This window comes from Piliocolobus tephrosceles, chromosome 18 (genome assembly GCF_002776525.5).
Source record: "Piliocolobus tephrosceles isolate RC106 chromosome 18, ASM277652v3, whole genome shotgun sequence".
Classification (NCBI taxonomy): Eukaryota; Metazoa; Chordata; class Mammalia; order Primates; family Cercopithecidae; genus Piliocolobus; species Piliocolobus tephrosceles.
Window position 1 is genome coordinate 66,149,767 of NC_045451.1, and position 16,194 is coordinate 66,165,960.

The following is a 16,194-nucleotide window of genomic DNA, read 5'->3' on the forward strand; positions in this document are numbered from 1 at the left end:
AAAAATGCTCAACATCACTAGTCATCAGAGAAATGCAAATCAAAACCATAATGAGATACTATGTCACCCCATTCAGAATGGCTATTAAAAAGTTAAGAAAAAAAAAAAAAAATGGGTCACGTGCAGTGGCGCCTTCCTGTAATCCCAGCACTTTGGGAGGCCAAGGCAGGCGGGTCACCTGAGGTCAGGAGTTCGAGACCAGCCTGGCCAATGTGATGGAATCCCGTCTCTACTAAAAATACAAAAAGTCAGCCGGGCGTGAGTGGTACACACCTGTAATCCCAGCTACTCAGGGGGCTGAGGCAGGAGACTCACTTGAACCCGGGAGGCAGACGTTGCAGTGAGCTGAGATAGCACCACTGCACTCCAGTTTGGGTGACAGAGCAAGACTCTGTCTCAAAAAACAAACAAAAACAAAAAGAATGTGGGTGGGCTGCGGAGAAAAGGGAACCCTTATACACAGTTGCTGGGAAGGTAAATTAGTTCAGTCACTGTAGAAAGCAGTTTGCAGATTTCTCAAAGAACTAAAAAGAGAACCACCATTCAACCCAACAATCCCATTCCTGGGGATATACCCAAAGGAATATAAACCATTCTACCATAAAGACACATGCATGCATACATTCATCACAGCACTATTCACAATAGTAAAGACATGGAATCAACCCAGGTGTGTCTATCCAAGGTGGATTGGATAGAAAATGTGCTGCATACACACCATGGAATACTACACAGCCATAAAAAATGAACAAAATCACATCTTTTGCAGCAACATGGATACAGCTGGAGGTCATTACTGTAAGTGAGCTAATGCAGAATCAGAAAACCAAATGCTGCATATTCTCATGTATAAGTGGGAACTAAACATTGGGCACACATGGACACAAAGATGGGAACAACAGACACTGCAGACTATGAGATGGGGGAGGGAGGTAAGGGTTGGAAAACTATTGGGTACTATGCTCCTTACCTAGGTGATGGGTTAAATCATACCCCAAACCTCAGCATCATGCAATATATCCATGCAATAAACTTGCCCATGTGCCCTCTCAATCTAAAAGTCGAAGGAAAAAAAAAAAAAAAAAAAAGAATTGAGGCCTTTGTACTACGAGCAATAGAAAGCCAAAAACACATTTTAAGCACAAGGGTGACAAGATTACACTTGTATTTCTTGAAAGACTGCAAGCTACAGTGTAAGGGACTGGGATGATGTGGGTAAGAATGTGGGAACACGAGTCAGTGAGCTACTGGAATAATCTAGGTGTAGGGTCCTGGCTAGATTTAAGAGACAGTGAAGAAATGTCATTGGCAGGCTGGGGAAATGATGGGCGAGAAAGACACTGGTGCCCAAGTCTCCCAGGTTTCTGGCTCATGTAACAGGATGAACAGAACACCCATATGAATGTTGTTTTTATTCACAGCCACCTCTTTGTAAGGTTTGCTCTTAGAAATGACCTCTTGTTATCAAGTTAGATGTCTTTTAATGTCCGTGAAATTTTGTGGTATTAAACCAAGTGGAAGGTGTTCTGTACCAGCAACAGTGGAGTGATGTCGACATAGCGCATGTCAAAGCCCGTCTTCCTGCTGTGCCATCCCCATTTCCTGAGCAGAGCATATGCGTGCATGCATGCGTGTGTTAATAGCCACGCTCATGGGCGAGGATCAGATCCTTCTGTCACCCTCCTTCAGAGCTACACAGCTCTGATAAGAACTTTGTCAAAATAAATGTCATTTCTGAGAACACAATTTTACATGCACTGATGGCCTGCCACAAAATTTTTTCTTTTTTTTAATCGAACAGTCCAATTTTACTACATGAGTAAATGCCCATATCAGTTAATCTGAAGCAGTAAGAAAGACAACAACAACAACAACAACAACAACAACAACAAAAAGCATGGAAGGAACATGTAACACTCATTTGTAAGTTAGAAGCAATTTCAAATTCGCATTCCAGACTCCATGTTGATTTTTTAAAATAACTAGGGTTGACACTGACTTAACAGAGCAATAGATATGCTGGGAAGAGGTGGATATAATGAAGGAAATGGATAACAGAGGCAGTGATTGTTAAAATGGGTCACGAGATTGTAGGCTGAGCAACCCAGCAACCCTGTTTTATAGCAGAGCCTTGTTTCTTATTTAAAAAAAAAAAAAAAACCTAAAACTTCGAGGATGCGATTCAGTGATGTATCTTTTAAAGCCTTGTTAGGCAACCAAATATTTAAATATATGTATTTTGTTCCCATCTTCAATCCCTCAAAGGGTACAGACACTGCACACTGTACATTCTCTGTGTGTCCGTGTGTGTGTTTTTTTTAAATCTTGTAAAGACAGGATATCTCTACAGTGCAGATGATAAGGCCTTTGATGTCATGCAAATATTACTTCTGGACTAAAACCATACAATACTGAAATTATTAAACATACAAACTTAGAGCTTTCAGTGCATTTGCCATTTTTATTTCGCTATGCAGAAACATACATTCACCATGGGCTGTGATGCAGGTGACCGTTTAATGGAGAATCTCTCTTTTTGAAGGCTATTTATAACTAACACTAAATAGTTGTAATTACAGTGGAAATTCTGTACAGTTTAAGGCTTGGCTCTGAACTAGAATGTAAATATGGACCAGATTTGAAAATAAAACACTTTCAAGTAAAAGAAGAAAAATTAATTAAAAAATACACGGAAGAAGAAACTAAGCAAACAAAGCCACAGGAAGCCCAGCAGGTTCTCCTGAAGTGAAATTTCATAATATTGTAAACTAACAAAAATACAGGTTTTTCTTCCCAAAATAATGACACTTTACATATTTAGGACTTGTTAGGGAACTCTGAAAAGCTCTCCGGATTGAACACAGACCAAAGCAAACAACAAGGAAGAAATCGTATTAATATGCTAAACTCAGTACTACCTTATAACAAATTAAATGAGATACACAAAGCAAGATTGGAAGCATTAAATATTTCCAGAGGGTCAGAGAGTCATTAATGTTTATGGGTGAGAGTAATAAAACCAGATGAAACAAGTACAAGTTGTTTACTGAATAAACTTGGTTATTGGCACATCTAACCTGGGGAAAATCTGACACACCGGACGGACCTAGACAGCTTCTAGCATTTGAGGGTAATCTTCGCTAATTGTAAACAAAAGGTTTGTTACCTAAGAAATTGCCATTTTGTTTAGACTTTAATAATAATAAACTATGAAAGGCATGAATTGTGTATGTGTTACATGAGATCACGGTTTATATTGTTGGTTATGAACGTGCAGGTATAGCTGAAAACTGAGACATTTTGTGAAAATTAAAAATGCTGCTCTTTTGTAATTTTATCGTTGCTTCATGCATTATCAGTTTAGTGATGCTGAATCAGATTGCTGTATTATGGGAAGATCTCTCTGCCAGTGTCTTTAGTAATGGTCAAGGTCAATTCTTCTGGACTGAAATTTTCCATGGACAGATACAAGTCAGTTGGGTTAGAAGAGGGAACTCCATATAGGCTCTGGTTTTCTTAATGGTTTGCATGACTGCATTCATGTGCAAGCTAAGTTATTCCTGCAAAACAGAGATGGGATTAGTTACTCATTTGAAAACAGCTGAAAGATTTTCTCAGATCAAGGGACAAAGAAAGTATCTTGGAGGCTAGAATGCTCATTTGGACAAGATGCCACGACATTCTAGCGTTAAGTCACTGCCAATTAGATGCTTTCTCTTAAGTAATTACAACAATGCCCACGTGGCTGAAGCTCATGGAAGAAAATTTTTCTTTTTTTTTTTTTGCTATCTTCCAAAATATATTATTCATTTGAGTAAAATGAGTGGTTTTGGTATTTCTCTTTTAAGAGATGCCACACATCAATTTGTTTCTTAAACCAATGTTAGAGAACTTACTGATACATTAAATCTCTTAAACGTTTTATCACATCACCAAGTTGTGCAAGTCGCTCGACTGCTGCATTCAGCATTCAAAGCCCGCTCAGCAACGCTGACGGCCCCATGAGATCTTGCATGGCAGGTTAGTATGCATGACAAGTCTGTGTACACACAGATGATACAGTCTGCTCATGGCGCTGGCCAAGCAACCACCGGAAAGGCATGTGTTTTCTAAAGGACCACAAGACTGCATTTTTTGCTTCCTCCTGAGACAGTGCTACACTAGGGAGAAAAATCATCCCAAAGAATACAGGAAATGTAAGACATCCAAAGAGAAAGTGAGTGCTCAGCTTTCAAATTAAAAAACAAAACCAAAGACCAAAGCATGAACAGGCTATAATCAAACATAGTTGAAGAGAAAGTTTACGATGGGATAATGTTGCCCTTGGAAGGAGAAAAGGGTATATATTCTTTCCCTAGTATTTCGAACACACAAATCGAGCCTCTCAGAGCAAAACTGCCTTAGTTCCAATTAGGCCACATGGCAAGTAAAATCAAATTTGACATTACAAATTTGGATAATGAAAGAGTGCAGGCCATGGAATAAAAGGGAACACCAGGAAGACCACACAAGCATAGACTCTGCTCTTCCTTTATCCTCCGACTGGCAGTGCAAGCAAAAACTCCACAAGAATGGAAGCTCTAAATGTGAGACAAACCCGTACACCAATTCTCCATCGTCTTGGTAACCAGCCCGACAAATGCCAGTGAGAGAACAGAGGAAAGGAGGGATCAGGTGAAGGATGAGAGGGAAGTGCCCCATGCCTCATGCCAGCCTAGGCAAGCCTAGAGAATCGGCGCCACCTCTTACCTCTGGTCAATCCTCTCCGTCTTCTGGTGTGATCTCTGTCTCTTTATGGACCACTACTTTGGTCACTGACATGTCAGGGTGCTGCTCTTTGGCCTCTTTAATTGCCTGAGCCAGCGCCTATCCCCGGGAAATCACAGAAGGGCAGAAACAAAAAGGAGGTGGAACATGCATGATCAGTGGCGAGGTGGAGACTTACGAGCTAGATCTATATCCACAATTTACAAATGAGGTACAATGATTACAAAAGGAATCATAAATCAGATATTGGAAAGTTAATTCGGAATTTTTTTCAGAATACATGCTGGACTAGAGGAATAGCATTGAGACTGTAGGGCCAACAGGTTTTTCTTTGTTTCTCTGCCAGGGTATTTGCCACCAGGGTATTTGCCATCTCACACATACTACCTGGTCATGGTCAATGTCTGCGTCCCCCGTGATGACTATTCGCTTCTCGATTCTCGTCTCTGAAATGCCCCCTTTCACAGTCTGGAAGACACAAAGAGAAGCTTTATGAATTTACGCACTGGGAGAAACCACCATGGATCAGTGGGGGGAAATGGCAGAAGATGCTGCCAGAGCATTAAGTAACATCATTCATTCTTTGAGAAATGAAATTAGAGTTCTATGGCAGTTATTTAACATTTTTAATTCCAGAGGTGATGACAGAGTGGAGGTCTTTGGGTCTGGATGGCCTGTGTTTCTGGAACACCTACCACACGCCAACTGCCGGAGTAAGCATTAAGCTTAGGAGATCAGAATGTATATTCCTAAAGGGGAACTCGACCATGAGGACAAGAGCATCAGAAATCTAGGGGTTGTAAAAGCTGCCCTTTGAGTAAAATGAGTGGTTTTGGTATTTCTAAGAGATGCCACACATCAATTTGTTTCAGGACACGGCATCCTGAGTGTCAAGCCACCTTGTGCTTGTGCAGCCCAACCTGTGAGGAGTTCTGAACAAGCACCTTCCTCCAGCTCACTCTCAAGGAATCCTCTTCTGGGTTCTCACTCCACTTACTTTGGTGATGTGCGTAGTGGTGGTGGTACTGGTGGTTTCAGATGTGATCGTCTGTGCACTCATCAGCACGCCCGGTTCCAGATCTGTACCTGGATCGACCTAAGGCAGCAGAGGAATAGACCCCTCATCCAGGTGCTCACACCTGCTCTTCAGAAGTTGGCTACGTTAGTTAAGGCATTATGACAATTTCACTATCTCCCATTATATAATCATTGTGCTCTTCAGAGTCTGAGAGCTGCTCCCAAGAATAAGAACTAAGGGCAACCAGAGATAACTGTCATTAAGAAAACTAAGGTTTCAGATATGTAACTGGTGGATGGGTGAGTGAATATTTGTCTTTCTCTGCAGCTAGGGAAACAGGTTTTTGAGCATTTTTCTACACTTCGAGACACATAAAGACTTGGTTAAGTCACCTGCTGCTCCCTGATCACTAATAAAATGACCGTTATTGCATCACTTTTAATAGAGATGGTCTGGTTGCTGGATCCTCCAAGTCTCATAAATTAAATATCGTGCAATTCTATGCAAACACACTAGGCCACAGAGGGGTGAAACGAGGAGCCAGGGCTCTGGTCTTCACAGAACATCTAACCTGTGATGATTCATATGTGATGGTTTTGGTTTCGGTGTGAACTACTGGCACTTCCTTGGTAGAAATTTCTAGCTTTACTCCTCCTGGTGAAACACTGCCAAAACTGATGGTTTCCGTCTTCACCGTTGAGGACTGTGCCAAAGGGAAGTAAGCAGAGTGGCTGTTATAGTTTGCATGAACACACTGTTTTCTTCTTTCTCCTCTTTGGTAGTTATAAGCACAGGTTAGTATGCAATAAATGTTTATGTGGAGAGTAAGCTGGGGAACAAGGCAGACAACATGCCCATGGCAAACAGTCTCCTAGACTCTCATAGCATTTTTATATGCAATGTTCTAAGTAAAGAAAAACATTTTAAAGCCAATAAGAAAAAGGTAAGTTCTCTGTTTAATAACTTCTTAGAAAGAAAAAACTAAAAATGAGACATGAACTCCTCCAAATACTTCAGGAATTTCAATAGAAGAGCATAAAGAATACAGTGCTGGCATTTAGGACCTGGGCAAGCATGGTTTTGGTGCTTCTGGAAAAGTGCACTGATCAGAAATGTATCACATTTTCTAATATCTTGGCCAACTTTGCATTTCCCAACTTTACTGCCAATTATAATAATTTCAGTGAGAGTAGAAACCATTTCCTGGAGATATATTATTAATAATTAAGAGATATGTTTGCATGTGACCCCAAAGTTGGAAATCGGCATGGAGACGCCTAATAGGTATGAAAGAAGGAAATGAGAGGAGAAACACACTATACATGAGAGAGGCAGAAAATTAAACTTAGCTCCACCTTTATGCTGATCTAAATTTCCGGGCATCCTATCTCAGTTTTATTTTAGTGATAAAAGTAACATTAACTACTAGTTACCTCAAAATGAGGTTTTTGTTCCAAAGTTTCTGAAACATGGATGGCTGCACTCAGCTCCTCTTGTGGCTCACGGAAAGCAGCGGCTGTCTCTTCCTGTTCCAGGACAGCTTTAGCGACCTCCTCTCCTCCTTCCTCTTTAGACCCCTCCATCAAGGCAGAGCCTTCTTCCCCTTTAATGCCCGTGAATGCGGGCTGTGCTGCAGTATCCCCGCTGTCTCCCACTGAGTAAGAAGCATCCCCACTCGCGTGCACCACATGCCGCTCCTCCACCAACACGGTCTCCTGCACCACCTTCTCAGTGCTAAGCGGCAGGCGGTGCACGGTGGGCTCTGTCTCTTTTCCGCTGGACTCCGTCTTGGTTTCCATTTTCTGCATGGGAAGAGATTGTGGCATCAGTGTGACCTTCCATCAACCACAGGTCAGAAAATAACTAAAGCCGCCACTCGCCAGGATGTCTAAAGCCAGCATCAAGTGCTTATAACCAGAAACACTGACAAAAAGTATCAATTAGCTTTCATTCCTCTCACTGGAATCTCTGATGCCTGCCCCTGCCCCTGCCCCTGCTGCATGCACTGGAACCTGTGCGGAGGCTTCAGGATATCCGCAAAACAAATGGAAGGCAGGATAAAGTGCAATTAACAAAACAAAAACCAAAGCATTGCAGCGCATTCACGTTGGTTTTGGCTGCTTTCTTAGACTCAATTGGTGAGACATAATGCTTTTAGAAATTAAATGCCATTAAAAAGTCTCTATATGATCGCCTTTTGAATATCTGAAGTACATTCTTGAGATGCAACTAAAGGCATGTGACAGATATGCCAAGCAGGCACAAAGGACAATAAAGTGAAGACACCTTTGAGATGCTGAAGGCAAAAGCCAGTTGGATGCAACACACACACTCACACCCAAAAAAGGGTAAGGAAAGGCACGTGGGCACATTCAGAAATACCAAGGACGAAAACAAATGGCCACCTGAACCCAGCTTTGAGAAGTAGAAGTAACCCCTCCTATGAATTCTGTTGGTTTTCGCGCAGACTCTAATAAACTGAAGATTTCAGAGCCATCCATGAGCTTTTCCCCAGAAGACTGCTTAGTCTGAGTGAACAAAGAAAGGCAGAGTCAAGCACAAAAGAGAGACAAACTCAGGCACATAAACATTCACAGCTTGTTAGACAAAATCGTAGGCAGAGGAGACAGGAAGGAGGAAGAATGAAGGAATCTCAGAGAGTTTGGAAACAGAAAAGAATGGGAAATAAAACAGAAAACTGGGGTGACCAGGTGCTCTTGTTTGGTAAAGCAGAGAGACTTATTAGGATCAGGGTGGCGCCGATTTAAGCAGATAATTTTTTTCCCCCTTCATTGCAAGCCACAGCAGCACTATCACATCTTGGGGACAGGGAGCTGGAAATAAAATGGAAAGTGTTTTAATGCTGACTTTGCACTGCGGTATTGATTTAACCATGAAAAAAAATTACAAAGCTGGGTTGGCTGCTGTCAACATAAAGCCAGGCAGCAAGAGAAACGGAAAGGTTTGGGGTGGAAGGGGACTGCCTCAAAAACTGTCATGCTGGAATTGCAAACTGTGGCCCCAATGAGCGACACTGGTTACCACTACTCGGGAGGCGGACGACTCAGTAACGTAACGAGCAGTAGCAACGGTAAAGGCTGGTTCCTGGGAATATCTCCATTCGGACAGGCTCTTCCTTCGGGGACCAAAAAGGCCCACTTTTAAGACCTCACTCTCAGGCACTTGCTCTGTTTTGCTGAAGCGTCTGCCTTCCTGGCCAGGGAGGACAGCCACATCCTTCCCCTGCTGTGGAGCCTTTTTGAGGTCATCTTCTTCCGGACTCTGCTGGCGAGACTCAGCCTCCTTGATGGGCGCCAGAGATTCGGACAATTTCCGCTTTGCCGTCTGCACTTCCGGTCCTCTCTTGGATTTCTCATCAGCGAGGGCTTCCAGGACCTCACACTCTGCCAGGCCGGGAATGATCTTCACGGACTCTGACATTTCTTTCTCCATTTTCTGAAGTGCTTCCACAGTGGAGGGCTGTCCCACTTGCTCGCCCTCTTTAGCTTTCCCAGTCATAGTAACAATTCTCCCGGAGACAGTGTCATAGGATTTTCCTAGAGTGTATATTTTCTGTTTGCTGTCTTCTTTCAGTTGCATTTCTCGAGCCAAGTCTTCGAAGCTGTGCACTTTAATAGTGCCAGATTTTAACACGTCGGCTGGGAGGTCACCAGTTCTACTGCTCACGGTCACCACCTTGTAAGTCACAATCTTTTTCGAATCACCATCAACTACCTCAGTTGGTATTTTGTCTACAATAACCCAATCCTCTGTGCCCTATATTTGAAATATAAAAGCTAAATTAGAAATTCTGATGGTATCTCATTTCTAAAATAAGAACCCTTTAAGAAAATCAGGGCAACTGCTACATGCAGGTCTGTGATGGAACTGTACAGTGCTCATGTTATTATCTAATAATTATGGCTGCAATATCTTCTCTGAAATGATAAACTAGAAACTTCAGCTCAGAATACATTCGGTAGGTAGAGTTGCAACTTACTTAAACTGGAACATACTTTGCAGTACATTTTTTGAAGAACAGATTTGCTCTTGTGATAAATTTTGGATCATTTTATATTTCAAGATTAAATAACATTACTGATGTTGTTCTATAAGTTACTTAGCTTTATGTGTGTGGGGATAAAAAGTTTTCCTCGTTAAATATAATCCATACTTCATATACTATTATTCTTACAAAGAACTTCCCGACATTCTACAAATTTATGTAAGTATTTTCCATATTCGTAAATTGTATTTTCTTATATAGGGAATTGAATCCATGATAGCACTTATTATTCAATAAATCTTGATTGTGACTGTGTTCAAGGCATTGTAATGAAATACTTCCCACAAAACGGACACTATTAGAGTCTCTTGTAGTGATCTGTACATTGTTCAAGTCTTACTTTTTTTTTAAGAGATGGGGTCTCCCTATGTTGCCCAGGTCAGCCTCAAACCCTTGGGCTCAAGTGATCCTCCCATCTCAGCCTCCCCAGGAGCTGGGACTACAGGCACATGCCATTGTGCCCACTCCAATCTTATCTACAAGTGAAGTTCATTGTCTCAGGAGTTTCTCTCTCACTTTCTTTAGTGTTAGTTCCAGTAAGGCAAAAGAAATGAAAGCTAAGAAACTTTTGTATTCAGGGAGGCAGAACACAATGTGACCAGGTAGGTTAATAGCTTCACAGATTACAGAGGGAAGAGAGATCAAACCAGGAGCAGGTGAGTACCTTGGTTTACGTTTTAAACTAGGATGCTTTCTAGAAACTTTTGTCTTTGTTACAGCCTGAAAACTTAAATCTAGAAATACAAAAATCACTACAGGTTGATCTACATGTTATTGCTAGATTAAATGAAATGAATTGAAAGAATAACCTCTACGGTTGATGGGACAGTTTTCTGGAAAATTATTTGACGAGAAGTAACCACAGAGTCAGCAGAGTCTCCTTCCTGCATTCTCTTTATCACACTTGGCTAGTGGGGAAACCAACAAGAATTCAGAACTTTCACAATCAATCAATATCATCTAAATTAGCACCACTCTACAGGTAAAAACAGGCAAGAAAACAACATTTCAGCAAGATTATTATTCAAAAGTCAGTCAATGACAACATACAGAAAAAAATCAGCTTGGATTAGAAGCCATAAAGAAATGATGCATAACTGCTAACTAAAATATTAAGAAAATTCAATTTTCCCTTCCCCAGAATCTAACTCCAAGTTATGTACCTACCTTGGTTTTAAACAAGATAAATTTAAAAGGGAAAATAAAAACTAAAAACATTTTAATGACACTGAAGTCTGAAGACCAATTTCTTCTGGAAAATCCTTTATGTTTGGTTTTTACCTGAGACTCAAGGAATGGAGCGCTTCCTTGCTGCAAAAATATAACTTTTTCAGAAATCTCTGTTTCTTCTTTGGTCTGTTTGAATAAAGGGGGTTGGGTTGGAGAAGAGGAAGTAGACAGTTTCCAAAAAGGCAAGTTAGGAAGGGAGTTCTTTCATTGTATTCTATCTATCTATCATCTCATACATTCTCATAATATTCATTCATTTTCTTCCTAAAGGAGTAAATTATTGTTTATGCATTTGAAAAATGATCTGAAACTACCTCAAAATTTAGTTTTTTCCAAAGAGTTCAGATTTTCCAAAACTTTGGGGTTAACTTCGGGGTTTATATAACTCAAATGTTCTTCATTTCTACAAACACAAACATACAAGAACAATATAAAGGCATTTATTCTTGGCATTTAAACCATGTTTATGTTGGTATTAAAAATAAAACATTAAGAAATTTAAAAAAAATTTAAGTTAGGAATTAAGCCTGACTTCTATTTCTGACAAGCATCTTACTGTATTCCCTATTTAGGTGCTACCTGTTACAGAGTAGTGAAATGTACACAATGTCACTGCATTAGCCACTAATTTAAATAAACCCAGTTATGCTTAGATGGATTGATTTATTGTCCCACAAGTAAACAAAAAATACTCAATGGCTTTATTTGAACTTTTATAACATGGTTAATAATTTTTTAAAGTCAATTTCAAAATATCTTGCTGGAAAATTAAGTATATCAATTCATACTTTAACATAAAAAATTAAGAAATATTAAGTATTTCATGTCAGGAATTAGGTTTTTGCTTTTTAACTACTTTTTGCTTTTTTTTCTCTAGTATTAAATAGGCACCATTCAGGTGGCAATACATTAGCTACCATGCCTAAGTTGAACCAAGTGTTCAACTTCACAGAGCAAGGACAGAAAGGATATTTTGGAAGATTAACTTAAAAATAACGATGGAAAGTTCAAAGTTTCTAGATGAATGTAACTTTTAAAATATATCTTATCATTATAAACAATGTAATTTTATGAGAGCTATTTAAAATTTCTTTTTGTCTAAAAATCTACCAGTACTACATTTAATCATTTGCAAGAGATTGTAGGGGAACATCGGAATATTCTGCAGGACCTACTGACAGATTTTGATAGTATCATTCTCAAATGACTCTTTCTAATGAGAAACAAATAAGTCATTTTCAGAGGAGGAAAACAAAAACAAAAGGAAAAACAAAAAATTCTCTGTCCCGCTGCATTTTGGAGGACGGTATTGGAAAAGATAAAATGTACCATGTGGAATCATTGAATGTGGATTTTGTTTCTTTTCCTTTTTTATTTTCTTTCTTTTTTTTTTTTTTTTTTTTTTTTTTTTGCTTCTAATCATAGCCTCTTTTGCAAACAGAAATGAGAAACAGCAAGGAAAGGTCAAAATTATAGGTAGTTTTGAGAATAACAGTGCTAGGTCTCTAATTATAATCACTGAGCTAAATATTATTCCTAAGATAAAAGCTTCACAAAACCCCCAGCAAAACAGTGGTTTTCATCATATCCTGGTGTCTGAAACCAACTAATTTAAAAAATGCCTATGTCTTATAATTGAAAATATTAACAGTGTCTACATTCCAAACTGTGTATGTCCAATAACACAAACAGGTAACATAGGGAGTAGATTTTAAAATGTAATTCTATATATGGTCAACCTCCCAATATAGTTAGTTTAGTTAATAGAGAAGTAAAGAAGTACTGATAAAGAAAAGGTGATCTAAAAATTCACTTTTATTAGGAGTTAGGACAGAGTCAGATATATAGCCCAACCATTTCATTTAGTTACTTAAACATTATAAGTTATTAATCTTAATATCATAATTGGAAAACAAGGCCCTATACTGGCACACAAAATTCATAACAGTGTCATTTCCTGTTGGGTGATTAAAAGTATCTACAAATAAATTTTAGGGAATGGGCAAATTTGCAAATACAGAATTTGCAAATCATGGGAACTGACTATAGTAATCGTCTTGCTTAAGGAATTACTGTACAGTGAACACACCTGTAAAACTAGCACTCACATAAAAGGACAATATTGGCACAGCATACATTCCAGTAGGTACTGCTTTTTTATTGTGATTTGGAAACTTTTGGTATTCAAGTAACCACTAAGGAATATAACTCTAATATGGACAAGGCTTAGATGCATCCTGAAAGCCTGTCATGGGAAGGGTTTGTGGACAGATGCTGTACCTGGGCACGCTGCACATACCACATGCCTACCCTTCCTATGTTTGGTGGGCCCTGTGTGTGAGTTTATTTGCCTATTTTCTAAAGCAAACGAGAATTAGATATTATTCGCTGCTTTGGGGCATCCTTGCTACTTGTCTGCTATTAACTCAAATATCTGAAACTTGAAACAATCGGCAATCAAATTTCCATTTTATATAGGAAACAAACACAAAATTCTCAGAACATAATCATCATTATTAGCTTGCTGTATATAATTCTAACTATAATTTTCTTTGAATTGTTCATAAATTGGTAGCATTTTATAGAAATAATTATTATAACAATTCAACTACTATAGATACAACAAAAAAAAAGAAAAAAGATGGTCACATTAAAACTCAAAAAATCTTTAGGTTTTTTTCTTCACAATACCATTTTGTCACTGAGACAAAAACAAACAAAAACAAAAACACAACCAACTAAGCTTTGGGACGTCATAAGTTTGGAGTCACCAAATCTAAGTTTCTTTCTGATTCTGACACAAAATAACCACTACTTTATTAGAGACGTCAATTTTAAAAATTAAGTTAAATATTTCCATTTAGAAGTAACTGGATTTCTTTCTAAACTGGTTGATCACTGTTTAATTGAAGTGGGCTTTATTACAAAATAGAGTAATATCAAATTAGTAATTTACCTTAAAACATATCCCCTCCAAAATAAAAATCTTTTGGTTATATATTTATAAACCACTATGTTTTCTACGTGCATAACATACAAAGGATTAAAAGAAGGATAAAATTATCTTTTGTGCTTTTCACACACAAAAATAACAGAAACTATGGTTTTAATATAGAAATTGGCAATAATTTAGAGCAAAAGAACTTTCTAGTTTGTTCTGAAGGCTATCTACAGGGCCTTCGATTGGAGTATAAACTCGGTATCATCGATGACTATGAGGTCCTGGAGAAGAGTAGAAGAGAGGTCAGGTCACTCTGCCTGGCCCTGCTGTCACAGGGAGCACAGCACCCTGACACCTAAAGAGATCTCTTTTCCCCTGGGATTTGAAGCTCCTTTGAGATGCTTTTCAGGGCTCCTTTGATAAGCAGGGTTACTCAGCCCTGCTTCTAATGAGTTCTTTATATCTAGTCAAGCTCTTTCTGTTATGTCTCCATTCACAGTGTGACAGAGCACTGAGGGACTGCAAAACAACCCTGCGGACGCTGAAGGCAGTGAGGACACCAGCCTTTGCTCTTCTCCAGTTTAAATAACCAAACTACTTTGCCATTCTGCAGAGGGCATGTTTTTCCTCCTTAATGATGTTGAAAAAATCCTTTCTTGGCCTTCTCCAGTTTTTCTGCACTAACACAGAAAAAGCATTACTATCCAGGGAAAGTTCAATATATTCAAAACACTCCTTAAATTATTAACATCCTTGGGCTTTATCAAACGTTAATTCTCTCACGTTTAGGGTTTTACAGATGTAAAAAAAATTATCTTACTAGTCTAACGGCCTAGACTTATGAAGTTCCCTTGTTTATTAGCACCACCCTTTAAATTCTCTAAGTTGTTCCCTAAACTTTCATTCAAAGTGGCCATTACTTAGCTTTTAGCTTTGCTTTGTTTTGTTTTGTTTGGGGTGGCTAGTTTGTGTTTTTGTAATTTTATCCAGTATCTGATATCTTTAGAGCCAGGAAATTATTTCCAAAAGATAGCAGAAATAGGGTAAGCCAAACTTAACCAATTATAATAAAATTTATGAGAGCATAACTTAGTATTGTAAGGACTATTATTTAAATCAATCTGAATGTGAAATTTGTCTCTTGAAACGCAGCAGTTTGAATGGAACTGAAGTTTAATGGTACAATGATATGTTGGTAATTGTACTTTTCATTTCTTCTGCATAAAAGGGTCCCTTTTAAGTAATTCAAATGGATATAGACCTATTTTTTATTAGCTAGGTTTGGGATTGTCATGAACATAGTGAGAGTGAGTTCTTGATTACTTTTGATTAACAGCTTTAAAAGGTTTAGAACATGATCAACAATAAGTGTAACTGAATTCTTATTTTTACTGTAAGGACTTAAGCACTGCATATAGAACACTGTTTAAAGAATTTTTCTCTCACCAAAGCCTAAGTTTTAATGTTCTACTCTGTGTCTGTTTCCTGAACAAATATTTCCCGATAAAGTGGTCTTACAGAAAAGGAGGTTAACCAATACAATGCTAAAAAAGATGCAGTTTTCAAAAACTACTTTTTTTGAAACAGAGATAAAGCAACATGGTGTCTAACAGTAGACAGTCAAATTAGCACTACAGTAATTTTTGGTTCCCACACAATGGGAGCCCTGGAGTAATACCAGCTGAATCCTCAGAGTCTTTGGTTGTACATTTAAAAAGAGCTTCCTTGGGAGGCTGAGGTGGCAGATCATTTGAGGTCAGGAGTTTGAGATCAGCCTGACCAACATGTTGAAATCCCACCTCTATTAAAAATACAAAAAAATTAGCCAGGCATGGTGGTGCATGCCCGCAGTCCCAGCTACCCCGGAGGCTGAGGCAGGAGAATCACTTAAAACCAGGGGGCGGAGGTCACGCCACTGCACTTCAGCATAGGCGACAGAGTGAAACTCCATCTCAAGAACAAACAAACAAACAAACAAACACACAAAAAGCTCTGTCTCAAAAAAAAATCTCTTTAAAAGTACAGCCAAAGTGTGTGAAATAACCTTACTTAAAAAAAAAATTCTGGCCACTACTTTCCCCATAAAACTTCTATGAGAAACTGATTATAAATTTGGCCAGGTGCGATGGCTCATGCCTGTAATCCCAGCACTTTGGGAGGCCAAGGTGGGTG

General features: G+C 38.9%; 1 protein-coding gene across 4 annotated transcripts in view; it reads right to left on the reverse strand.

The window, feature by feature from the left end:
• Positions 1–3,123: 3,123 nt before the first annotated feature.
• Positions 3,124–16,194, reverse strand: part of EPB41L3 (erythrocyte membrane protein band 4.1 like 3) — a 151,858-nt gene continuing 138,787 nt past the window's right edge. For 3 of the 4 annotated variants that reach the window (XM_023228483.1, XM_023228484.1, XM_023228482.1), the window contains 6 exons: positions 7,219–7,587; positions 6,357–6,488; positions 5,765–5,863; positions 5,155–5,235; positions 4,750–4,866; positions 3,124–3,560 (listed from right to left, as the gene is read on the reverse strand). In XM_023228483.1, the coding sequence (XP_023084251.1) occupies positions 4,756–4,866; positions 5,155–5,235; positions 5,765–5,863; positions 6,357–6,488; positions 7,219–7,587 (792 nt within the window). In that variant the 3' untranslated portion in view covers positions 3,124–3,560; positions 4,750–4,755. The remainder of the gene's footprint in view (positions 3,561–4,749; positions 4,867–5,154; positions 5,236–5,764; positions 5,864–6,356; positions 6,489–7,218; positions 7,588–16,194) is intronic. The other variant, XM_023228485.1, reaches the window with a different exon arrangement.